At 42.2% G+C, this 25,327-nt stretch overlaps 3 protein-coding genes across 11 annotated transcripts; all 3 read left to right on the forward strand.

Annotated features, from left to right (window-relative positions):
• The first annotated feature begins 5,196 nt into the window (after window positions 1-5,196).
• LOC136542119 (disease resistance protein RGA2-like) lies at window positions 5,197-14,307 on the forward strand. Of its 9 annotated transcripts, XM_066534422.1 has the most exons (5): window positions 7,494-8,042; window positions 8,174-8,265; window positions 9,136-9,252; window positions 9,593-13,384; window positions 13,468-14,307. In XM_066534422.1, exons 2-5 carry the CDS (start codon window positions 8,258-8,260, stop codon window positions 13,532-13,534), a joined length of 3,984 nt encoding a protein of 1,327 aa, XP_066390519.1. In that variant the 5' UTR covers window positions 7,494-8,042; window positions 8,174-8,257; the 3' UTR covers window positions 13,535-14,307. The 9 variants fall into 9 exon arrangements, with proteins under 9 accessions (XP_066390549.1, XP_066390519.1, XP_066390510.1 ...); XM_066534452.1 differs by lacking the exons at window positions 7,494-8,042; window positions 8,174-8,265 and adding an exon at window positions 5,197-5,400 and having other exon boundaries at window positions 9,136-9,257; window positions 9,596-13,384; XM_066534413.1 differs by having other exon boundaries at window positions 7,494-8,265.
• Window positions 14,308-16,982: 2,675 nt separating this feature from the next.
• On the forward strand, window positions 16,983-17,934 carry LOC136494589 (L10-interacting MYB domain-containing protein-like). The gene is made up of 2 exons (XM_066490749.1): window positions 16,983-17,288; window positions 17,383-17,934. The coding sequence occupies exons 1-2, from the start codon at window positions 16,983-16,985 to the stop codon at window positions 17,932-17,934; spliced, it is 858 nt and encodes a 285-aa protein (XP_066346846.1).
• Window positions 17,935-18,551: 617 nt separating this feature from the next.
• LOC136494582 (uncharacterized) lies at window positions 18,552-19,658 on the forward strand. Its single transcript, XM_066490742.1, has 2 exons — window positions 18,552-19,112; window positions 19,183-19,658. Exons 1-2 carry the CDS (start codon window positions 18,566-18,568, stop codon window positions 19,656-19,658), a joined length of 1,023 nt encoding a protein of 340 aa, XP_066346839.1. The 5' UTR covers window positions 18,552-18,565.
• Window positions 19,659-25,327: the final 5,669 nt, after the last annotated feature.

The raw sequence follows: 25,327 nt of genomic DNA on the forward strand, positions 1-25,327 counted from the left end.
CCAACATTAAGGATACAAATCAAGGGCCACTTACACGAAGTCGTGCCAAGAAACTACAAGAGCAGGTGAATTCATTTCTAACTGATTATAATTTCAACACTTCTAAGAATGCTATACTACCTAAATGTTCTATCTTGATGCTGCTCAGGTATGCGCATGAAGACATGGAAGACACGATGCTACAAAATAGCTCCGTCGGAAAAGTAGCATGGACGATCGGACCTCAGAAAGAAATAGCCATAACTTTTGATTCCCAAAAGTTACGAGGGTGCGTGAGGACATTTTGGAAAGCTTATCACGTCTAGTTTCCAAGGGTACCAGTTTCAAGAATTTTGGATTTCCAGGTAATGAGATACGTCCAGATTAGTGAAGACTGCTCAGAAGGTCAACAAGTCTTCCCGGGACAGAATGTTGGTACAACTTCCCATGCAAAATTGTACCAATCTACAATGTTTTGTGATGCATGCTGCACATGGATGGAAAGCTTAGTGAGTCTACTTTCGCACCAACAAACGGCTCATCATTTCGACTTCCCACTAGGGAGTTACAACTCTTTTAGTGGAGACTGCTCTGGAAACTGACAGCCGCGTGAAGACCCTTGGAAATCCATTTCGTGAAAGCCTTTTCACATACTCTATCTTTTCATTTCCATTTCATTTTCATACCTATCTAGGAGAGTTGTTTCTTGTATAAATATCCATGTGCTCCCAAGCAGACGAAGACTTTTGATAATGAGAATACAACCCCTTTGTTCAGCTGTGTGCTAACAAAATCCAGAGAGAGATCTCTACCCCTTTGCTCTTGTGTTTTCCTTCGTGGAGATTACAGAAGCGGCCGCGTCATCGGCATCGGCACCCAATCCGTGCTCCTGGTTCATTGATTTCAGGTTGCGTAGGTTGGTTTCTTTGAGAGTGTGGTTGGGTGAATCTTTAGTTCAGGCTGCCGTATAGAGACGGTGGTTGGCTCCTTGTGCGTGTCGTCGGGTTGCACTAGTTATCACTGCTTGCAGCAAGTTATCGGTTGATCTTCAGCTAGTTATCAAGATCGGATCCTACGTCATGAAGATCGGGACCAAGAACCTCATCACATATGTATATCGCACTATATATACACTAGATTTTATCCTTAGCTTGTTTACTCTGAACCAGTCAACCAGGCATTGTATGCTGGCTGGTGCTATGTACTAGAGAGGAAACAGTGGCCAAAGTTGACACGGCCTAGTTGGGAGATAGTGGAACCAGATGTTCATGTATGGTACTGCCTTTTTCATGCTCTTTCGGTCTCAGGGAAGCTGTTGTGTGACTAGATTGCTCAGTCGTGCGCCAAGTTGGCAACACACAAAAGCCCGGCCCCCTGGTTAGTGAAAGGGACGAATGAGCGAGATGGATGGTGATGGATAGATGAATGCTTTATTTTGTGGTGGCATGCTGGACAGGGACATGCATGTTTCAAATATCTGAACTGAAAGAAGTGATCCAGCGTTAAGGCAGGACCGTGGCTAGGGTAGAGCCACGAGTCTGCTGATTGGTGCTTACATATGTTTGGAACTTTGGATAGATAGTAGGAGTCCACACATGCATATGATCTGACCGTGATGCATCCATATATGTTATGATATGATGACACTAGTGCTTTGCATGGTCGGCGGCACTCGATCGATCACATGCAGTGTGTGTGTGCATTTGTGAGCTAGCTATTCGTCGTGAAGCGCAATGTGCATGCAAGCAAGCGCGTCAAACCGTACATAATGCTCTGTGAAGAGTGAGACGCCGACCCCAGCCTACAGCTACGTAGGTCGTTAGGCACGCTGCATGCGGCCGGGCTCTCGATCGACTTCGACTCCGATCCACCACTGCCATCAGCATGCATATCATCGTCGTCGGCAAGGTCACGACGACCACCGGCCAGTGTGTGGTGTGGCGATTGACGAGTCGAATAGGATAGCTGCTAGCTAGGACAAGGTGGTCGACCAGAGAAGCACCGACCGACCGGCGGACCCCCCATCATTTCATTTGTGTGGTGCTAGTCAGACTCCGATCCATGCCTTAAACGTTTTTTAATTACCCCCTCCATTCCAAATTATAAATCATTCCAACTTTCTTGAAGAATCGAAACATCTTAAGATTGACCAAAATTATAGAAAGAATTTCAAAGATTTATTACATCAAATAGTTATATTATGAAAATATAGTTAATTAGAAGCATACCCCGCGCGTTGCCGCGAGATTTTTCTAAAAAATAAATCTGTTATATACATAGCATTACTATATGGTATTCTGTATACTATGTATATATATATATGAATTTGACTTGCATGTTATTTTATTGTATCATATCTGGTAAAAAATCGGTAAGCTAATAGAAAAAAAACCAATAGAATATGTGATTATGTTATAGAGGAATAGATGATGAAATAAATAGCGTATGTATATGACCTGCATGTTAGTAGACTAAAGATTAAAAGTATTGCACATGATAGAGATGGCGTGGATATTTTTTTTTTGTAATTAATAAGGGATGACATGGACTTAGTGGAGAATAGTATGGGCACCTTGCATGAAGAGATAGAACATCTGGTTGGGTCACTTAGTGGGAAATGATATGGACACCTTGCATGAAGAGAAAAATCATCTAGTGGGGTTTAGCTTAGAGTATGTAGATGAAGAATCTATCAATACTTATTTGGTATCATAATTTTATTACTTTATTATATAAATTTGGTCCAACTTGAGATGCTTTGACTCTCAAGAAAGTTAAAATTAACTTATAATTTAGGATGGAGAGAGTAGTAGATATATGCCCTTGTGTTGCAGTGGGACCATAATCCTCAATAATCGGACGCGTACGCGTGAGTTTCGGGGACTTCGTATTAGACACGGCCATGTAGATCCGGTTTTAGTATCGAAACTAGGTAGGACAGGAACACGTGAGCTTCGAATGAATGATGATTCGTATTAGACGTGGGCGTGTGAGCAAGGACCGAGTTTTAGTATCACTGGATAGATGATGATGTTAGAGTCTTTTAGGTGTAGAGAAGAGATTATAGCCGGTTGTAGCTGTCACATCCTCCTCATCATCATTATCCTTATCTCCTCTCTCACTTAGGCTTTAGTCTTACTCCTATCTCCCTCACACACACACTCTCTCTCTCTTACCCTCCCTGGATCCATCCACTCTCCCTTCTCCCCTCCCCTGTTAGAGCAACTCCAGCAGGACCTTCAAACAAGCCTCTAAACAAAAATTTGAGAGCTCAGGTGGAAAACATAGGTGTAACATGCCTCTTCTCATACTTTCAAAAGTACCCCTCAAATTCACCCTTTAGGCCCTTATTCCGAGGGACCCTCTAGGAGACCCCTACTTTTCGGTTTCAACTTTTACCTCCCCGCTCCATCTGAAACCGGCTCACTCGAGCCTGACGCACCTCCGTCTGGGCACCTCCCTGACGCGTGGTGGCGGCTGGAGGCGATCCTCCCCGACAACCAAAGGATGCCCACGCGTGGCCTTCTCCTCGGCGGGTGGTGATCTCCTCCTCGATGGCTGGAGGCGTTCCTCCTCGACGGCTAGAGGACTCCTGACGTGCTACCTCGGTGTAAACTCCTTCCGAGTAGCTAGAGGACGCTTGGCATGCAACCTCATCTAGATGGCCAGAGGCGTGATTCCTCCTAGTGGCCTGATGTGCAATGTGTCGGGTCCCAACACCCGTTGAGATGCGTAGCCTCCTACCGATCGATGACCGTCGTGGGGCGCCTAACACCCAATGCATTTGCGTGCTCCCGATGGTCGCCCTCTTCCCGTTGCCCATCGCCTGGGCTCCATCAAGTGGTGCGGTCTCCCCGGAGGAGCAGCACGCATAGCTAAGATAGAGAATGACGGGTGGGTCTCATGTGAAAGTGTCTATTAGGATGAATTCGAAAGCTCTTGCTAAAATAGATGCAAACAAATCAAGCCATCAAAAAGTTAAGAGAACCCTCAAAAGTAGAGGTTATGATTTGAGGGCTCCTGCTAGAGTTGCTCTTAGCTAGCTAACTATATATTACTCTCTCCGTCCTGGAAAAAACTTTGTTCTAGGATTCAAATTGTTCCAAAAAAAAAGCCTTATGTTTTAGCTCTTGGATAGTAGTTTGGCCATATCAGCTTGAGATTATGGTCTGCATGCCTCCGTATGTTCCTTTTTAACGAGCGATTTATTCATTAATAGCACAATTCACATTCAATAAATAGTGATACGCGAGTAATTTTTATTGAGCACTAATCTGTCCTAAATCCTAGAACTTTTTTTTAAGGGGATGGAGGGAGTGGCTAATTTTTTGCTGCAACTAGTAATTAAATTTAGTAGATCAAAAAGGCCTTGAATAATTGGAGTAGGAAATGATCTATGTTTTTGCAGTCGAACAAAATTAGACTGGGCCTGGGGCAATAATGATAGGTTAGAATGGGCCTTTTCTCTTTTAGTCTTCCTATTTTCAGCCCAAGCTAATGTTTCCCGTGGCACACGGCCCACCTCAGTCTTACGGAGCGACTGGACAAGCCGGCCTTCGGCCAGCTCCCTCGACCGATCTTCGCAACCTCATCCGTCCCCAGTGGGCACCAGAGCAGAGGGAGAAGAGATGGATGGGCTGACCGGCAGCGAGATCGCCGGCTTCGTGGTGGGTGCGCTGCTGCTCGGTGCCACCATTGCTGCGCCCAAGGTCGATGGCTTCATTGCCTCCTCCCAAAGAAGGTCTCTTCCCTTCCCATCTCTCTTTCTCTGTCTTTTGTTTGGTTAGCCCCATTTGTGCTGTTTATAGTATCTTGCTGAAGGATAGCTACGCTGTTACTGTAAGTGATTCGCAATGATTAACTGGGAACAGAACGCAGATTTAATTTGGACCAGCAGGGAGCATGAATTTAAATACAATATTTGGGGAATTTGAAAAGGGTTAACAATTTTTCAGAAAAAGATGTATTTAGCTTATCAGTAGATAACTTATTTTCAGAGGAAAGGAACAAGTTCCATTTTTCTAAAAAAAAAAATCAGTAGATGACTTATGTTTAGAAAATTCATGACCAAGTACCATGAGAAAGGATATGGCATATATAGGAGTAGGACACAAGTTCAGAAAGTGCTCTGCAATCTGCATATCCTTACTAACCACTCGTATATATTTTGTCTGAGCAATGTACAAATCCACTGCAGGTCACTTGGTATGTGTAAAAGGTGCGGTGATCTTCAGATTGTAGCATGCTCACAGTGCAAAGGAATGGGCTCAGTTCAGAAAGGAGGCGTACTTAGTTTGGGCATGCTAGATGATCTCTACGAATCACTTGAAGCTGAATTTGGTTCCATGCACAAAGTGCAGATCCAAAGGCCATCTCTTGTGTCAGGAGTGCTCGAAGATTGCATGACCTTGAATAATAATGGTACAAGGAAATATAAGGTTCTAAGCTATGCTCACAAATCTGCGGCTTTAATTAATTGACACAAATTGATGGTACTACAGTCGAATGCAGTCTGTTTTTTCTTCTTCATGATCGCATCTGGATGTTTAGTTTTAAACTGCAAGTTTTAATATGTGTTTCCATTTTACAATTGAAAGGAAAAAACATATTTTTTTTATCAATAGCACACAAATCATAATGCTCATGAAAGTAGTTATGTTGATATGTTACATATGTATTTCGTTGAGATAGTGGATAGAATAGTTGTGGTGAGTGCTTATGTTTCAGGACCATCCCTAGCTTGTCGTTTGTCTGAAATGCCATATATTCTGTTCAGAACAGAGTATTAAAATATACATTAGTGGCAAAGTTGAAGCATTTCGACAGATGGGCTCGTTTTGTTTTTGTTTGGGCCATGAGTCCTAATAGTGACACCTTTTCTTGGCTAACTGTAATTAAAGTATTAAACTGGAGCCATGCACATATGTCTTTCCTTTAGTTTCTTCTTCTTTTTTTTTTTTGGAGATTTGACTTCTGTAGATCCTGGAAATGAAAACAATACGAGTCCCTTCTTGTTTTGTTCGGCATAGATCTAGTACTTTTCATGCTGCTATATTTCTATGCTAAATCTAAGCTAATTTATAGGCAATCTTATGTTTGATCTTTTTAACTCTTGAGTGAACGAATTTCAGCTGCCAATATTGATTTAGTTCATTAGAGGTCCTTTGCACAAGACCGACATGGTATAAGGTTCAGCATTAGAGCAGATAGTGTGTCTTATCTTCTATTCAAGCTTTAATGCAAATTGTAGAAGCCAACCCATGCTATATCTCAGCTGCTTGTCCTCTTGTACTGCCTCTGTTTTAAGTAGCCGTTTTAGAATTTGAAAACTCAAGCCTTATATTTTGACCATGAAATTTCCTTAGGGCTCGTTTGGACTAGGCTATTTGGTTTAGAATTTAACATCCACAACTTTTCAAAGTTCAGATATAATACTATCTTAAATTAATAGGGTGAAAGATGAAAATTAATTCCATAAATCACTATACTATATTTCTACTTTGCAACTTATATGGCATGTTTTTCGGCTCACTCCCCTACAACAGAAATGCATCATACAAGTATCTTCCTTGTATAGCCAACAATAGTATATAAATATATTCAGCATACAAATATATTATATATTAGCTTAATTAATCTATGCTTAGATTATAATTATCAGAATGGATTTCAATTCAAGGATTCAAACGGGGCCATATAATATATCATCAATTGCTAGGAATCAATGTTTTTGTATTATTTTTTTCAGAAATTCTTGGTAACGTCGTTCACTAACTTCTGGGATAATGCCTACACCGCACACCATAGCTGGACAAAGACTACCCTAAACCTATTGTATGTATCAAATCCTACCAAGCAACACACACAAACATTCAAGAAATCCCCAATGTTCCCAACCCTAGCTAGCAAAGCATAGATGAAGGAACGCGGGGAGCTGACAAGGGGGTGCTTGGCGGCGCTAGCACCGGCGACGGAGGGAGGCGCCCCGCCCAAATCGCCAACGGCGGGTGCGCCTAGGTGGCTCGGTGTCCAGACGTGGGCAAAGAGAGAGAGAAAGAAAACTGGACCAAGCTGCGACCTCTTTCAGCCTGTTCGGGAGGCCGTATCGTATCGTGGATTATTTACTGCTGGCTGGTTTGGTGTAAAAGAAAAACACTGTTCTCAGCTGAAAATTTACGATCGTTTACGAGCAAGCGAACAGGCTGTATATGAGTATGTCGCGTCATCTCGCTTGGCGTGGCAGCTCTATCGTGCCCGCTTCGGTGGCACGACAAGGTGGGGCCCGTTTTGGGCCACGTAGGAATGGGTCTCCGGCCACGTCACCGTGGCGCCCTTTTCCGATGCATGTGGCGTGACACCAAACATGGTTTTTAATTTCGATATCGTAAAAAATCTGGCCACCACCGAAATTACTGAATTTTGCGAAATTCGGCTGAAATTTCGCCTATTTTTTTTAAAGATTAGCACATGAAGTATGTTTTTTCTAAAAAAAAGTTTAGATCTAAACAAATATTAGTATGATTTATGACTATCCATCTATTGAATAGAAGAATATGCAATATAAACAATAGAAAAAATATAAGTTTAGAGTTATATAACACATGTATCAGTGTATTACCAAATTTCAAAGAATGGGCCGAAATTTCGCTGAAATTTTGAACCCTGCACCAAACAGGTCGGATCTGAAAATAGATTTTGGATAGGTTTAGTAATAACATTGATTTAAAAAGGAGTTTACAAAAATTCCGGCTCTTGGCCACCCACCGCTGCGGCTCAGGCATCAGTTTGGGGCCTGGACCTCTGCCGACGGAGACTCCCAAGTCAATTCTACTGTCCGGTTCTGTACAAGGGGCGCTGCTTCCTCGAACATTCCGTCTGCAAACGCTGGAACCCGCGAGTAAGGTTCATCTCCCTTGCGCGCCTAGGGCAGGGCGAGAGGCGAGAGGCGAGCGCGCGGGCAGGAATTCAGAAGTGCGAGGCGAGCGAGCCGAGTCCAACTTCCAAGCCATCAGCTGAGCTGCCCCGCTCCTTCCTGCCAATCGATCTCCCACTCGCAGTCGCAGGTAACCTCTCTCTTCATTTTGTCCGCCATGCATCTCTTTGCACCGCAGCTGAACTTGCGCTATCGATCGGCCGGATCCGTCCAACTCCTAGATCTACCAGAGAAATCATTCACGTCAGCTGAAACACGCAGGCGGAGGAGGCTTCGCGGAGCAGGTTCCTGGCCTCCTGGGCCTCCTTGACCTGAGCGTAGACAGCCCAGCCGGTCCAGATATTTATGCCCATGTATGGTGGCGCACATTATCTATGCTTACTTGAGTTAGTGTTTGTTAATAGTGGCAGAAATGGGTATTTTAGAAGTATATTAGGGAAAGTTTATGGTATTTTTTATAATAGAATATGTAGGTAGTTTAAACGTAGATTGAGGGGTTATTTTAGTTTTTTTAATAATGGCTGACATGGGTAATTTGCGTGAAGATTAGGGAATTTTAAATTATCTTGATAATGTGAGATGTGGGTAATTTATTAGATGCAAATTCAGTTACTCTAGATCAAATTGCATAGGTGAGTAATTTTGATATGATATAGGCTTTTTTTTGCTCGAACACGCAAGAGAGCTGCGCATCATTATATATTAAGAAGAAGAGTATGATATAGGCTTAATGGGTTACGTTATATTATGTCAAAAGCGGGTGTTTTTTTTAGAGAATTTAATATATTTGATACTAGCTATTAATCTATTATTGTCGATGATGACCACTAGAGATTACTAAAATTGAAGGATAAATATTTATTATTTTATGAGAATTGAATCATTTTCTTTTTAACACCTCTTGTGTGGAATAGAGTGAAGGCTCTAGAAGTAATCTTCGATTAGTGTTAGTAAGATAATTTTAACATGAGTTTTAGAATATTAAGAGCTTGTTTGATAGTAGTTTGGTAGAGCTCCTTATATTTCCCTGTGAGAAGTAATATTAAGAGCTTGTTTGATAGTAGTTTGGTAGAGCTCCTTATATTTCCCTGTGAGAAGTGATTCTTTAGAGAAGTGATTCACTTAAATAAATTATACGTAGGAAGTAATATAATTCAGTGTGGTTAAGATGATCCCTTCACAGAATTAGCATATATTAGTTTCTCTCTAAATCTGTTTGGCAGAGCTCTTAGCTGGAAGCTGGGAAAGCTACTTTGGGACTTCTGTGTCTTGCAGGAAGGGCGCAGATTAGAGGATGCCCAGATTGTGGTGCAGTTACCAATAGCTGTGCACCATCGCTGGTAAGGTCCGTCTATGAGAATGTTGTGAAGCAAAATCACGATTCCAATAATAACAAGTGTGGGTAACAAAGTTCATTTTGTTCGTTAGCTCTCAGCTCAGTGAAAAATCGTAAATTCCATTGTACAAATAGTTTTACAATGTTATCTATCAATATTTTCTAAATATTTTTTTGCTGTACAAATTTTGAGAAAATATATATCCACCTCAAACTAAGTTACTGTTATGAAATGAATATTTGATTCGAACATTTTGCGCATACTGGTATAATATTTTTATTTACACCAATCGAACAACTTCTATGATGCTTAAATGTTCATTGTATTGGTTTATCATTGTCAGCAGGGAAAAAAGGAATACTTTTCATAAACCTGTCACCATGAATCTTCCACAAGCCATGGGAGCCATTACCGGCTTGAACGAGTGTGCTACCCTTATTCAGTGGGTCAAATCAGCCTTTTCTTTTCTGCACTCCAAGTGGAGCAGCCGAGAGGAGCAAAAGCTTGCAGCAGAGGTATTGTGCTTAGAAAGTAGCCTTCAGGGCCTCAGAGAAGCAACTCTTCCTGCAATGTATGATCTCGTTGACCGAGCAGAGTGGAGGAGCCACGTCAGCAATGTAGCGGAGCACCTTCCAGCACTCAAGGATGCGGTGTACGACGCTGAGGACCTTCTTGATGAGTTTAAATGGTATGAGCTAAAGATGCAAGTGGAGAATAATGCAACTCAACCTCCTTCTGTTGAATTCTTTAACAGTGTTGTTCAGGGCAGCTTCAGCAGAGTGGATGACATTCAAAAAAGGCTAGATACTCTTTCTAGTGAGCTGGAAAAGACGGGTCTACGTGCAGTACCGCAGATATTTGATGAATCAATCCGACCAAAGACCAGTTCTTTCCCCACTGAAAAAAGGATTTTTGGTCGTGACAAGGAATTGAAGGATTTGATTTCACTGCTTTGTGTGCCCATGAATGGTGGCGTGGTTTGTCCTAAACGCAGGAGAATAATGGAAAATTTAACTATTGCATCAACTAGTAACCAAGCTACTGTACCAGGTGGTAATGGGCCAGTGATGACAAGTGTTTCTGTCCTGCCAATGGTTGGAATTGGAGGTATTGGAAAGACTACATTAGCACAACAAATCTCCAAGCATCCAGAGGTGAATTCCCACTTCAAAAAGATCGGGTGGGTATGTGTCTCAGACGAATTTGATGTCAAGAGGTTGACCCAAGATGCCATACAATCCGTTTCTAGAAAGCAAGCAACAACTGATGATTTGGATTCTCTTCAGCAAGCTCTCGTAAGACAATTGAACAAAGAAAGGTTTTTGATCATCCTTGATGACATGTGGGATGATGCCTTGAATGGACAATGCTGGGAGAGGTTTTGTGCACCCCTCACAAATGTTGTTCAGGGAAGTATGTTGTTGGTGACCACAAGGTCTCAGAAGGTTGCTGATAGAGTGGGTACAATGGAGTCTTTTCCACTGGGTAGCTTGAATAATGAGGACTTTTGGGATTTTTTCAAACAATGTGCCTTTGGGTCTGATGCTTCTCACATTGATCCCGAGTTAGAGCAGATTGGTAGAGGCATACTTGGGAAGTTAAAGGGCTCTCCGTTAGCTGCAAAAACTCTTGGACGCCTGTTAGGAATGAAGCTTGACACCAGACACTGGAGCAGTATATTAGAGAGTGAACTATGGCAGCTTAGGCAAGAGGAGACTGACATTTTGCCTGCTCTTCGGTTGAGCTATGTGTATTTACCATTCTACTTGAAAAGATGTTTCTCATTCTGTGCTGTCTACCCCAAAGACTACAATTTCGAAAAGGAAAGTCTAGCTGAATTGTGGGTAGCAGAAGGCTTTGTGGTACCTGAAGGCAACATTCCACTCCAAGAAATTGGTTCTCGGTACTTTGAAGACCTTGTAAATAGGTCCTTCTTTCAGATTCTCGGTTCTAAGTACGTAATCCATGACTTGATTCATGACATGGCACAACTTGTTTCAAAGGAGGATTGCTTCATCATAAATAACACAAGCGACATTCAAAATGTTCCTCAGAATGTTCGCCATCTGTCGATACTGCAAAACAGTGATGTGGACGGTAATGACCTGCTGAGGCTAAGCAAGCATCGAAAGTTGCGCACCCTATTTTGCAACAAGTCTTTAAGTATTCTTTTCTATGGAAAGTCTATTGATAACAGTGCTGTATTGGAGCACTGGTTTAGTGAATTTGGACGCTTGCGGGTCATTATTTTTGCCTCCATAAGGGCATTACCAAAGAATATGTCCAACATGAAGCACCTTCGGTACCTTGAAATCTCCAAGAATTGTGTTTCGAAGAGCCTCCCGTCAGTGTTTTGTTGCCTCTACAATCTACAAATACTATACGCTAGGAGGTGCAAATTCGACAACTTTCCTGGTGGTTCCACTAAGTTGATCAACCTGCAGAGATTTGAGTCGGCGACGTATCAATTTTGTCAAGAACATGCTTTGCCAATTCATGCAAGTGCTACTGCTGGGCAGGGAAACCAACTTAGGCTTCGTGATTATCAAGGTGCATCTCTTCCAAACTCGATTAATCCAGAAAACTTTGCCAACATAACGTTACTTTCAATCCACAATTGCAATGGATTAAAGAGCATATCGGTTTCTCGGAACTCACAGCAAACAAACCTAAATGTGATACCAGCGGTGCTCTTTAATAACATGGTAGTAGGCGACAGCATCGGTACCAGCACTTTCTCTTACCTCGTTGAGCTAACAATTGAGAAGTGCCAAGACCTATCAAGCCTAGAGCACTTTCTAAGTCCAGATTATATACCTGCCATCAAGAAGATAGTAATTGCAGACTGCCAAAATATGGAATCTGTGCCAACAGGAAGTTTTGGAGATTTTCGTTTCCTTGAGGAATTGAATTTCTGGAATTGCCCAAAGATCAAATCAAAACGTCTAAGGGCCCCATCCCTAAAGATGATAAAGCTGAAGAACTCAGGGAATGTCGGAGGCTATATTGATTGTGGTTCCCTCACCATCTTGCATTTAACAGGTTGTCCTTTGGCTGCCATGGAGCTACGAAATTGGGGTCTTCCATCACTGCAGGAGCTCAAGATCAGTAATTGTGCATTCCAGACATTCACTAGGAGTGCTCGTTTCTGCCCTTTCCATTGGCTTTCTTTTGAAGAATATTGCTGCACTTTCCCATCCCTAAGTGATATAACAATTGAGAAATGCCAAAATTTATCAAGCCTGGAACAATTTCTAGAACCAGCTTATATACCTGCAATCAAGAAGATAGTAATAGGTGATTGCAGAAATGTGGAATTCGTCCCAACCGAAAGATTTGGAGATTTGCATTTCCTTGAAGTACTTGAGGTGCTATGCTGTCCAAAGATCAGATCACAACGACTGTTTTCCCGATCCCTGAAGCAGCTCAAGCTTGTAGATTCTGGGAATCTCAGAGATGATATTGATTGTGGGTCTATCACCAGCTTTGACTTATTCCGTACCCATCAGGTATCCATCGATCTACAAAAGTGGAGTCTTCCATTACTACAGCAGCTCAACATCCGTGATTGCGCATCGCTGATGACAATTATTGGAGGCAGTGTTGCTAAATTCCCGTTACTCACCCAACTTACCATTGAGTCCTGCAACAAGGTCGAAGCTCTTGATGACATCCTCCTCTCTCTCCATGCCATCGAATGTATTAATATTAGCCAATGTGGATCCCTGTCAACCCTGCCCGCTGAACAATTTGGGAGTTTTCCTCTTCTGAAGGATTTGTCCATTTGGGCCTGTCCAAATCTCGACTGGAAAAATGGGATGGTGCTACCATCGTCCCTCCAAAGGCTCTCCTTAGATGATTGTGGGGATTTATCTGCCTCATTTCCTGGCTTCCTGGAGAACCTCACCTCCCTCGAATTACTGGACATGAGTTATTGCAAAGGCATTGTATCCATTCCAGCACGCCTGTGGGGCAATAATCTTGTATCACTCCAGGAATTGCTGATTCTCGGTTGTCAAGACCTCGAAAAAATTGGACAGGAAGCAATTGCAAACATAAAAAAGGTGTACATTGTCAACTGCCCAAAGTTGATGGAAGTGAACCAGCCACTGATTAGAGGCGATATCAATCAGAGGTAAGAATGTCACTTGTTTAGTATATAAGTAATTACAATAATAAATTGTATGTTAATGGTAACTTTTTTTAATGAAATGGCAGGAGCTTTGCATTTCAGTTAAGCAGAAGAAGACAATTTATGAGAAGGGCAGGCCTGGTGCAGTGGTGAGAGCTGTCTCACTGAGTCACCAGATCACGGGTTCGAAGCAGCCTCTGCAGATTTTGCGGGAGAAAGGTTTGCCTCGGTTTTTCCCTTCCACCGACCCAACTCATGTGGGAGCTTCCGGCACTAGGTCTGCCCTTTAGAAGAAGACAATTTATGTACAGGATGGCTGCTTGACCACCGAACACAGGGGTTCCCTCTCACAACACTCCCTAGGGACAACAGGAAAGAGAACCCCAAAGGAAAAACAAAAGGCCAATCTACCCCAGCAAATCAAACTCTCTTCTGTATTGAACTAAGCATTATTTGTTTTTTCAACGTTTTGCAACAGTGAGGTGCTTGTTCTTGAAGATTCTTTGGTTCCACCGTTGAAGTTGCACCTTTGGCTTCTATGAATCGACCTGACAACTACTTGCCAATCTCTAGTGTTGTCGAAATTTACGGGAGAAGGCATACTGCGGGATCACGAATTGTTCCCAGGTGGAGACTTGTGACCAAAGACAAGAGGTAAAGGTGATGCTTAGCTTCGAGATGCCCATTGTAGAGCGGGCGGTAGGTTTCGTGTGGGCCATCCCTGGATGCGAGGTTATAGTAGTTTGTTTTGAATTATGATCCAAGTGTACAAATTGCATTTGTTTTCTATGTGGGCCCGTCGGATTAGCATAGTATTTTTCGCATTTGACCACTCCGAAGAACTGAGCTTTGTGTGCCGTTGTGTAGAGTATTCGCCATTTGCTGTCCACTTCCCCCGAGTACCTATACCGTTATCTTGTTGAAAAGGAACGAATAAAGAGAGCTCACAAAAAATAAGTATTTTTATAGTGACAGTTATTAAACACAAACTTCTAAGGTTGGCATGGATGGGAGTTCTACGTAAGTTTCATTTGTATTTAATAGAATGTCATATAGACGTTTCTGATGACATGTTAACGTTTTTAAGAAGAGAGGAGTGAGTTTCATATAGATCAAACTCTCTTGACACGATTAGCAACTCTGTATGAATTATGAAATTAAATGTCTATGAAACTATAGAATGAAACTATGCATTAAGAGTGAATGTTTCATTCGTATTTTTTTTTTATTTTACATGATGTAGCAAATTTGGAAACAACGTCATATAACTCCTTTGATTAAGCCCGTGCAGCAGCATGGATTGATGGCCTAGCTTGTTGTTTCATTCGCCCCTGTCTCTCAATGGCATTAGGAACTTGGACGAGCGGGGATGCAATGTCAACATCCGTGATCACATGTGGAGATGTCCTGGTTTATGAGCATCGTACGTGACAACGTGCTCAAAACTTTTTTAAATTTTTTCCATGGCATACGCATACGATACGGCGACAACTCGACAAGTTTCATGATTTTCGGAATTCGTTCGCATTTTATACAATTAAAAAACCACTCCCACGCAAGTTGGCGGCGTTGCCCCGTGAGCACGTTGATCGAAATTTTGAGACAGTTCTTGGATTTAGCCTAAATTTACACTAAGAAACAAGGATAACATTTTTTGAACGAATGTAATCCATTATTCGATGCACATGCAGTTCAAACTTACATTTTCTAGAAAAATTCAACAAAACAAAATAAACTATAGAAATATGCCAAAAGGCAATGAAAATGTCCCAAATTTAAACATGTTGTTTGTGGTAGTGTACTAAAGCTTCAAAAAAAATTGGTGGAAAACCCAAAAAAAAAAATTATTTTGCCGAGTGCCAAGTTCTGGCACTCGACAAAATAAATTCTTTGCCGAGTGCCAAACGGGGGACACTCGGCAAAGAGGACGCCGCTGGATGCCGTTAAGCCCCTACCAATCTTTGCTGAGTGTCTGCCTTTGCCGAGTGCCAGCAGGTCTTTGCCGAGTGCCCAAAATTGGCACTCGGCAAAGATTTTTGCACTCGGCAAATTACGTGTTTCCCGTAGTGGATGTTTGTCATGGGCTCTTGGCGTATGGGTTAGAGAAGTCTCAATGAGCGAATGGAACCCTAACTCCTCACTTTATATACTAGACTAAGGCCCTGTTTGGCATGGCTCCACTTCTAAACTCTAGCAACACCATTAAAAAATTCAGCCAAACACCCCAACTCCAAAACTCCATGGAGGTGCCAACTCCATGGAGCTGTAGTGCAAATGGAGATGGAGTTTTGGAGCACCTCTTTCGCTGCTCTAGAACCCTCTCTTTTGAACTTTCTCGTAGAGTTGATGGGTAATACCCACCAATGCCACTGGTTACAGAGAAAAAAAAACGTTTCGCTTCTATTCTCTCCCCCCGCAAAAAACGTTTCGCTTCCCAGTCCCGTGGCTCTCTCGGCCCTGCCTCTTCTCGCGAGACGGCGCGGCGCATTAGGGTTTCCGCCGTCGCCAGCAGACCGACGGCCGCCGTCCACCCGCTGTCGGCCGGCCGAGCCCCGCACCCGGCCACCCTAGGCCCGCCGCTGGTCTCCTAGCCCCGCTCGAGCGCCTAGCTCCGCCTCCCGCCATGTCTGCAGAAGCCTCGACGCCTGGTGCATCCTCCCGCCATCGGAGATCCCTCGCCGGCCGTAGCTCCCCACCGACAGCCGCAGAGGCCCGCCAACAGTCGTCCGTAGATCCCCCGCCGCCGTTCACAAGGTATGGTGCCTGCTAGTTCGATGTTTTGGCCCGCCATAGAGGCCCGCCGCCGTTCTATTGGTGCCTTTTGGCTGCCGTTCGATGCTCTGTGTGCTGAAATTATTGCCTAGCTTGAAATTTACAAGGATTTAAGCAATGATGATATCTCTTGTCTCAACACTAATATTATGTCTTGCAAACAAAAGGTAAATACCATGTGATGAAATTCCATCCTTCCATCACGCTCTGTTTGAAGAGAAAGTTGCTTTGGGTTAATGGACAAGTAGTGCTTGTTATGATTTCTGAACATTTAAGCAATGATGATATCTGTTGATTGTTATGATTGGTGAGAACTTGAGCTTATAGGGGATGCTTTCTATAGCTTACAGACCTACTATCTTTCTGTACTTCTGTTGATTGTTATGATTGGTGAGAACCTGAGCTTATAGGGGATGCATTCTGTAGCTTTCTATAGAATGAATCAAAGAAAAGAGTGTGTTGTTTGGTATAATAATAAGTTGCTCCTTGCTTCACCTCCATGTTTAGGATGGGGATATAGTTGAAGTGAGGGTATAGATGCAACAGATTGAGAGTTTACTGTGTATAATCAATAACCCTCAGTTCTTGCCAGATCTTGGTTCCTCAGTTCTGTTGCTTATGTACACAGTTTACTGTTTATTGATTATACTCTCAGTCTGTTGCATTACCAGTTTCCAGTACACCTTTCTCAGGGTTATTGATTATATTGGTTCCTCAGTTCTTGCCAGATCTTGGCAATGCAACAGACTGAGAGTTTACTATGTACATAAGCAACTGCAAGTAACATTAGGTAACTTGCCTTCTAATATGAAATTTGTGAGTTCGATAGATGCCTGAAATTGATTGGAACTCGGAGAACACTCGAGTGCTGTGTATGTTGTTTGTCGAACAAGTTGGAAAAGGAAATCGGCCAAACACACACTTGAATGCACTTGGTTATGCTGAGGTTGAGAAAGGGTTCAAAGAAAGGACTGGAATTGTGGCTACCAAAGTTCAGATCAAGAACAAATGGGACAAGTTGAAGGAAGATTTCAAGGCATGGAAGAAACTAATGCTGAGGCAAACAGGGACTGGTTGGGATCCTATAAAGAAGACTATTGCTATGGATGATGAATGGTGGAAAAAAGCTAGAGCTGTAAGTTGGTTCAAAATTTTTGCTATATTTGTTTTACATATGAGAAATTTGTTGGTAATACTTATAATAATACCTGTTGTTCTGCTTGTTTTAGGACATTCCGGGTTGTGGAAAGTTCAAAAAGAAGGGCCTTGAGAATGAAGATGACTTAGCTAAGTGTTTTGCTGACATCACTACTATTGGTATTGATCATTGGTCTCCTCATGTTGTGAATGTTGAAAATGTTGATGAGACACAAGAGGAGGCAACCAATTTTGATCCACAAGATGATGATGTCATTCCTGAAACACAAGAGGAGGATATTGGCATTTCTCCTCCACCTGCAAGTGGTGAGAGATTGGCTAGGCCTGTTGAAAAAAGTGGCAAGAAGGCGAAGTCTGGAAATGCACTCCTAATTCAAGAAGCAGTAAACAGTATGGCAAGTTCAGCCAATGAATATGTTTCGAAGAGACATGGAAAATACTCTATTGATGAAGTGATGGAGGTTGTGATTGCTTGTGGGGCCGGCTATGATAGCAATGAACATTACATTGCAACTGAACTATTTGTGAAGAAGGAGCAAAGGGAGATGTTCATGACCTTGCCTACTAATGACATTAGGTTCACTTGGCTTAGGAGGAAGTACAATGATAAATATGACAAGTAGAAATGGTAGTGAGATTAGGTTCAATGGCAGTTGTATGCTATATTCTATTTTATTCCAGTTCACTTATGTATGGCAGTTGTATGCTATATTCTATTTTCTTGCCATTCATTTATGTATGGCAGTTGTATGCTATATTCTTTTCTTTGATTCATTCTTGTCGATTGGCTTTCTGTACTTTCTGTACTTTTCTGTATGGCAGTTGTAGCTTTCTGTATCTTTCTGTACTTTTCTGTAGGAGGACGCTTTCTGTAGCTTTGTGTAGTTCATTTTCTTGCAGTTGTATGGCAGTTGTAGCTTTCTGTATCTTTCTGTACTTGCAGTTGTATGGCAATTGGCTTAGGAGGACGCTTTCTGTAGCTTTTCTGTAGCTTTGTGTAGTTTATTTTCTTGCAGTTGTATGGCAGTTGTATCTTACATTTCATTTATGTCAATGTTCACAGATGTCTTCAAGTGAGTCTAATGATTCTAGTGATGGGGAATTTTTTTAAAAATGATTGAGAGCAGTGCAAAACTAGCACAAAGTTATCATGAATTGTATATGGACAAGACACCGCTGAGGTTTATGTTTTCACAACAAAGTGGAATGGGATGGCTGATGGAGACGGTAAACACTCCAGGGGAGTGTCATCGAATGCTTCGGATGAATGAGGTTATTTTTCATGATCTTCATGATGTGTTGGTTGAGAGGTACGGATTAAAACCATCGAAACACATTAATACATATGAGATGTTGGCCATTTTCCTATTCACATGTGGTGGGTGTGAGTCAAATAGAAGAGGACAAAATAAGTTCAAACACTCAGGTGAAACCATTAGTAGAAAATTTCATGAAGTTCTAGATTGTGTGGTTGTCATGGCACAAGATTTCTTGAGACCAACAGATCCTAATTTCCGCAATGTGCACAAGAGGATTAGGAATGACAAGAGAGCATATCCACATTTTAAGGATTACATTGGTGCACTTGATGGAACCCATATTCGTGTGTTTTTATCACCTGAAGAACAAGTGAGTTATATTGATAAGACTGGAATTGCAACTCAAAATGTGCTTGCCGTTTATGATTTTGATATGCGCTTCACGTATGTGGCTGCGGGTCAACCGGGTTCTTTGCATGACACTAGTGTATTGTACCATGCATTGGAAGCAGATGTAGATGTCTTCCCACATCCACCTCAAGGTAAATATTTTTGCTTACGTTCTTTTTCATATTTGTATGCACAAACTTATCTTGTTTTACATATGTGTAGGCAAGTACTATGTTGTAGATGCGGGCTATCCTAATCGTCCGGGGTACCTAGCTCCATACAAGGGTGAAAGATACCACTTACCCGAGTGGCATCGAGGTATGGAACCAAATACTCCAAAAGAGAAGTTCAACCGTATACACTCATCTGTTCGTAATGTTATTGAGCGCTCATTTGGAGTATTAAAAATGAAATGGCAAATCCTTTACAAGATGCCCGGTTATTCAATGGTCACACAAAAGAAGATTGTTGCTGCTACCATGGTCCTACACAATTTCATACGTGAACATGCTAGTGTTGATGTGGACTTTGCTAATTTTGATAGAGATCCTACCTTCATGCCTACTATTCTGGAAAGGTACAACAAGTATGCCGTGTCTCAACATGCCTCCGATGGATCAACTTCGGAATCAAGCTTTGTGACTATGGACACATTTCGTGATAATATGGCTACATCCATCGCCCTAGCATGGAATTAGTGCAATGATTATTGTAACGACCTTATTTTGGAACTATGAACTTATTTTGGATCTATGTGTACTCAGATCAATCATTGCAACCATTTGCAGTTGGTTAATGACCATTGTCGAGGTCATTCTTCATTGTCTGAACTGCCTTGTTCTGTTCAATTTTGAATCGAAATCTGAAATTCCGAATGCAAATGCAATGCAATGCTGCTCTGCCACTCTGAACCGGCCGCCAGCTTCACCAATCAGCTAGTGCATGTACTTTCACGGTAGTTGCCACAGATCTTTTCACCAATCAGCTAGTGCAGCAGCTACCCTCTTCATCTTTTCACGGTAGTTGCCACAAATCGATGACAGTCAAACGAAAGTGTGCCTTCTAAAATCTTCTTGGCATAGTACAACAGTAGTACTTCACTGCATGTACTTTCATTTCATATTTGTGAGAAGTAGTTCAAATCGAACCAGGGGCAACAATGGCAATCTATCCTTAAACTCCTCTTTTCTGGAGCTAGGGACACCCTCCCAGCCGAACACCTTCATCAGACAACTCCAACTCCACCCAGAGCTGACTCCACCAGAAGTTCTGGAGTGGAGCAGCTCTATCCAGAGTTGAAGTCATGCCAAACAGGGCCTAAACGCCCCACATGTTAGTTACATAAGAAGCAGAGTTTGGGTAGAGCAGGCACGAGCACGGATAGGTTTTTTCTATACCCGCCAGTCTTTTTGTTGGGCACAAATAAAAATTCTCGTTTGTACTTGTGGACACAAAAGTTCACCCGAACCCGCACCCTGTAGGCTTTAGGGTTTTCACCCACGGGTACTTTGTACACATTGGGTAGTATGCAATCTCATATTGCGTCGATGTTTTTATTTTTAGTCATAAAAAAGAAACTAAAGTGAAATTACGTACTACTTATTCAGTTCAATGGTCTCGGGTCATGGCAAGGCTGCCAGATTGGCATTTGGCAACCACCTAGGAAAAACCAATACTTTAAATAGCGGGCTAAGCCTCTTAGCGGCTGGTTTTCCCAAAGGCTAAGAAAGGATATAGCGGGCTAAATCATTTAGCGGTTGAGCAAAAATATGTCCAGTTTAGGAGAATTTAACACAATAAACATGGAAGATGAAGAATTGAAGACATCACAAATACCAATTACAGAAAATTCTAAGCGAATCAGTTAGTCAGATGCAGCCAAATACGTAAAGAACATACTATACAGGAATCTTGCATGTCGGAGAGGAATCAGAGAATGGATAGGTTTAGTGCGACAACATTCCAATGGGCAGTGTATTAAGTTGCTTTGGGCCTGCACGTGATATGGGCCGAAGGGAAATGAAAGCCCACACAGAATGCCAATAGCGGTGCTAAAAGGACCTCTGTTTAGCGGACGTAGCGCGCTATTAGCCGCTAATAGCGGAAAAATTACCTGTAGCGCTAAATGCTTCAATGCCTAGCGTCAAACCCTCTAAAACGCTAAATACCGCTATAGCTGGGGCTAAATCCCGCCATTTGGAGCATTGGGAAAAACTCGTATAGCAGCGACGACTCTTCGTGAGTTGTGCGCTGAAAGCGGCGGCACCTTGGGTCTGCTCGAGGTCTGTGCATGGCTTCCCAACTATACTTGGGAGTAACACTGCGGCCGTGCGGCAGACGCTGCATCTTCCCAATGCACGTCCAGCTTCGCTATAAATCAACCGTTCTACATCTCCTGGCGTCACACACCAAGGAAGACCAGGCAATCAAGAGTGGAAGAGAGACAATGGGGGCCATGGCGAGCATCGCCATCGCATTGCGTCCCATGTGCTCGGCTGCGGCGGCGGTTTGCCCGTCGGTGGGTCTTTCCGCTAGCGTCTTCGGTGCGGGTGTGGCTCTCGGCGCAACGGCCGCGGTGTGTCCGCCGGTTGGTCTTGCCACCGTCTTCGGTGCTGGGGTGGCGCTCGGTGCGGCATTCCGGGTGAAGGCTGATAGACTTGACAGGATCATCTAGCCATAGATCTAGCATACATACTGACATCGGATTAAATAGCAAACCCTAGAACGTGCTAGTGCGAGAAACAGAGAGAAAATAGAGAGAGAGGGGTTGCGGAGGTGTAAACCATCGGCCGTCTTCATAGAAGACGAGCTTGTCATGGGGTGCTTGTCGGTGGTGCGGTGAGGTCTGACGGTGAAGTCGCGAATGCAGTGGCGGCGGTGCAGAGGCGACGGTGGCAGGTGGCGGTCTTCCCATCACTGACAACGCCCCCTCACTAGATCGGCTTAGGGTTTAGGGACTGTAGGTGGGGCGTCTGGCGGCTCAGGTGATTCTCGTGCCTTGTGCCCTGGCCCCCACCTTTCTTTTTATGGCGCTGTGTGACGGAGGCCCACAAACCATGGAGCGGTTGGACGCCCCCGATTAGGGCGCGGATCTAAGGGTCCAATTGGCCCCAACTGGTGGAGATCAATCTAACATTCTCCTCCTTGATCTCACCTTATGACATAAAGTCAACTTACTTGCTTTATCTTGTTCTCATTCCATCACAGATCAGTGCATAGAGCGTGCCTCATCATCATGGTCTGTTGCCATTAGATTAAACAGCTACAATGCACCTCTCTGTTTTGAAATGGATTCTCTAAACACGATGGGTGGTAAGCCTTTTGTAAACGGATCCACGAACATCTTTTCTGTTCTTATATACTCAAGACTAATTATATGATCTCGGACTTTGTCTTTCGCAACATAATACTTTATGTCAATGTGTTTGTAGATTATTATCGCAGTATAACTTGAGTGACTTATGTATGTCTTCTACCACTTTTAACCCAGGCATGAATTTCTTCAGCCAATTCACCTGCCCTTGGCATCATAGCATGCTACAAACTCAGCATACATTGTGGACGATGTAGTGATGGTTTGCTTTGAGCTTTTCCATGATATAGCTCCTCCTGCGAGAGTGCATATGTATCATGACATGGACTTTCTGTCATCTCCCGTATAATCAGAATCTATATACCCCTCTATGTGCAGGGAATCATATCTTCTGTACGTTAGCATGAGACCCTTCGTACCTTGCAGGTAACGCAAAACTTTATTTACTAATTTCTAGTGTTCTATTCCTGGATTACTCTGATATCTGTCAAGTAACCCGGTGACAAATGCTAAGTCAGGGTAAGTACACACTTGAGCATAATGTAAACTTCCGATAGTTGAACTATATGTAACCGTTTTTATTTGATCGATCTCATATTGGTTCCTAGAATATTAAAATTTCCCATATCTATCGCCCTAGACTATGGGAGCAGGTGAAGACTTATAATTTTGTATACTGTATTTCTTTAGAACTTTTTCTAAGTATGCCTTTTGTGATAATCCTAAAACCCCCTTTTCTCTATCTCGATGAATCTCTATTCCTAGGACGAACGAAGCTTCACCGAGAGCATTCATATCAAACTTTGAGGACAAGAACTTCTTTGTTTCTAGTAGTAGATTAACATCACTGCTAGCGAGAAAGATGTCATTCACATACAAGACTAGGAAAATATATTTTCCATTCTTGAACTTTACATAAACGCAATTGTCCTCTATATTTTTTTGAAACCCAAATTTTCTTATTGTACTATCAAATTTCAAATACCACTGTCTTGAAGCTTGTTTTAATCCGTAAATGGATTTCTTCAGGCGACATCCTATACGTTCTTTTCCTTCCACAACAAAACCTTTCGGTTGTGCTATATAAACATTTTCCTCTAGATCCCCGTTTAGTAACGCCATCTTTACATCCATCTGATGTAATTCTAAATAGTAATGTGCTACAAGCGCCATTATGATTCTAAAAGAATCCTAACATGAGAGTGGAGAAAGTGTCTCATTATAATCTATACCTTCCCTTTGCGTGAAGCCTTTCGCCATAAGTCACGCTTTGAATCTTTCTATATTCTCTTTGGAGTTATGTTTAGTTTTATTGACCCATTTACAACTTACTATCTTGACTCCTTTAGGAATTGTTTCTAAGTCCCAAACATCGTTGGTTTTCATTGACTTCATTTCATCTTCCATGGCTTCGAGCCACTTTGATGAGTGAGCGCTTCTCATAGCTTCTTCAAATGAGGTGGGATCACCCTCCATTTAAAATTTCTCACATTCATAAACTTCATAGTCATCAAGAATGGTTGATCTCCTGACTCTTTGAGACCTTCTAGGGGCCTCGTTAGATGATGCTTGTTCTATATGAGGCTGTTGTTGCTCTTCCTCATGTGTGACAACGGGTTCTAAGGGATCTTGAAAGATAGGTTCCTCGTGATCATTTATTGTTGCCACAGGAGAAATAACAATAGGTGCTGCTACTATAGTGTCTTGTACTGTTGGTACAACAACAGGTAGCATGAAGAATGGTTCCTGAACCATCAGAGTGGGCACGTATACCCGCTTCTCTTCAAAATTAATTTCTCGCGCTACCATGCTCCCCCTGACCATATCATCCTCCAAGAACACAACGTGTCTTGTTTCTACAAACTTTGTTTGTCTATCAGGACAATAGAAGCGATAACCTTTTGACTTATCTGGGTAGCCAATGAAATGACAACTGACTGTCTTGGAGTCTAGCCTCCCAATGTTTGGGTTAAATACTTTAGCCTCAGCTGGACAGCCCCACACACGTAAATGGTTAAGTGTGGGTTCTCTTTCTATCCACAACTAATATGGTGTTTTGGGCACCGACTTGCTTGGTACTCGATTGAGAATATAAATGGCGGTTTTTAATGCCTCCATCCACAAACTTATCGGTAAAGTGAAGTAACTTATCGTACTTCTCATCATATCCATTAATGTACGGTTGTGTCTTTCAGCTACTCCATTCTGTTGAGGCTCGCCTGGTGTAGAGTACTAGGCAACTATGCCATTTTCCTGTAAGAACTTTGCAAAAGGTCTAGGAGCTTGGTCATATAGGTTATGTCGACTATAGCACTCCCCCACGGTCAGATCTTACTATCTTAATCTTTAAATTGTGATGATTTTCTACTTCAGCCTTGAATATCTTAAATTTATCCAATGCTTCTGATATTTCCTTAATTGGATAAATATAACCATAACGAGAATAATCTTATGTGAATATTATAAATGAATCATAATCATCCACACTTTTCACAAGAAAAGGACCACAGATATCTGTGTGAATTATTTCAAAAATTCCTATGCTTCGTTTGGCGTCTTTCTTTATTTTCTTAACATACTTTCCCTTAATGCAATCAATACATTGTTCTAAGTATAAAAATTCTAATGGTGGAAGAATTGATTTCTTAATCAATCATGGTATTCCCCCCTCAAAATATGGCCTAAACGATAGTGCCATAATTTCAATGATACGTTTGAATTCTCTTCTGCTTATTACTTACATTCATAGATGAGGAGGCATTCTCGTTATTAGTGCTCACAACATTCACATTCTCACAAAGTGATAACAAATAAAGCTTGTCTTGTCAGAAGGTAAGGCCAACACATTTATGATTAAACATCATCTTACATTGGCCATTACCAAAATGGCAATCATATCCATCATCATATAAACGTGAGACACTTATTAAGTTTCTACACAAAGAGGGTACATAAAGGACATCTGTAAGCTTAAGTACAAAGCCATCATTTAATTCTAGTGGGAGTTCTCCAATGGCTTCAACTTTAGCTTTGACTCCATTTGCTACCTTAATG

The sequence above is a fragment of the Miscanthus floridulus genome, chromosome 1, assembly GCF_019320115.1.
Source record: "Miscanthus floridulus cultivar M001 chromosome 1, ASM1932011v1, whole genome shotgun sequence".
Classification (NCBI taxonomy): Eukaryota; Viridiplantae; Streptophyta; class Magnoliopsida; order Poales; family Poaceae; genus Miscanthus; species Miscanthus floridulus.

Excerpts from the sequence above, each read along its gene's own strand:
- LOC136494582 (XM_066490742.1), top strand. The coding sequence starts at position 18,566 with ATGCTTCGGATGAATGAGGTTATTTTTCATGATCTTCATGATGTGTTG. Across the intron at positions 19,113-19,182 it reads CTTCCCACATCCACCTCAAG|GCAAGTACTATGTTGTAGAT; the intron begins GTAAATATTTTT and ends ACATATGTGTAG.
- LOC136542119 (XM_066534413.1), top strand. Across the intron at positions 9,253-9,592 it reads ATAGCTGTGCACCATCGCTG|CAGGGAAAAAAGGAATACTT; the intron begins GTAAGGTCCGTC and ends TATCATTGTCAG. Across the intron at positions 13,385-13,467 it reads AGAGGCGATATCAATCAGAG|GAGCTTTGCATTTCAGTTAA; the intron begins GTAAGAATGTCA and ends ATGAAATGGCAG.
- LOC136494589 (XM_066490749.1), top strand. The coding sequence starts at position 16,983 with ATGCCTGAAATTGATTGGAACTCGGAGAACACTCGAGTGCTGTGTATG. Across the intron at positions 17,289-17,382 it reads GGTGGAAAAAAGCTAGAGCT|GACATTCCGGGTTGTGGAAA; the intron begins GTAAGTTGGTTC and ends TGCTTGTTTTAG.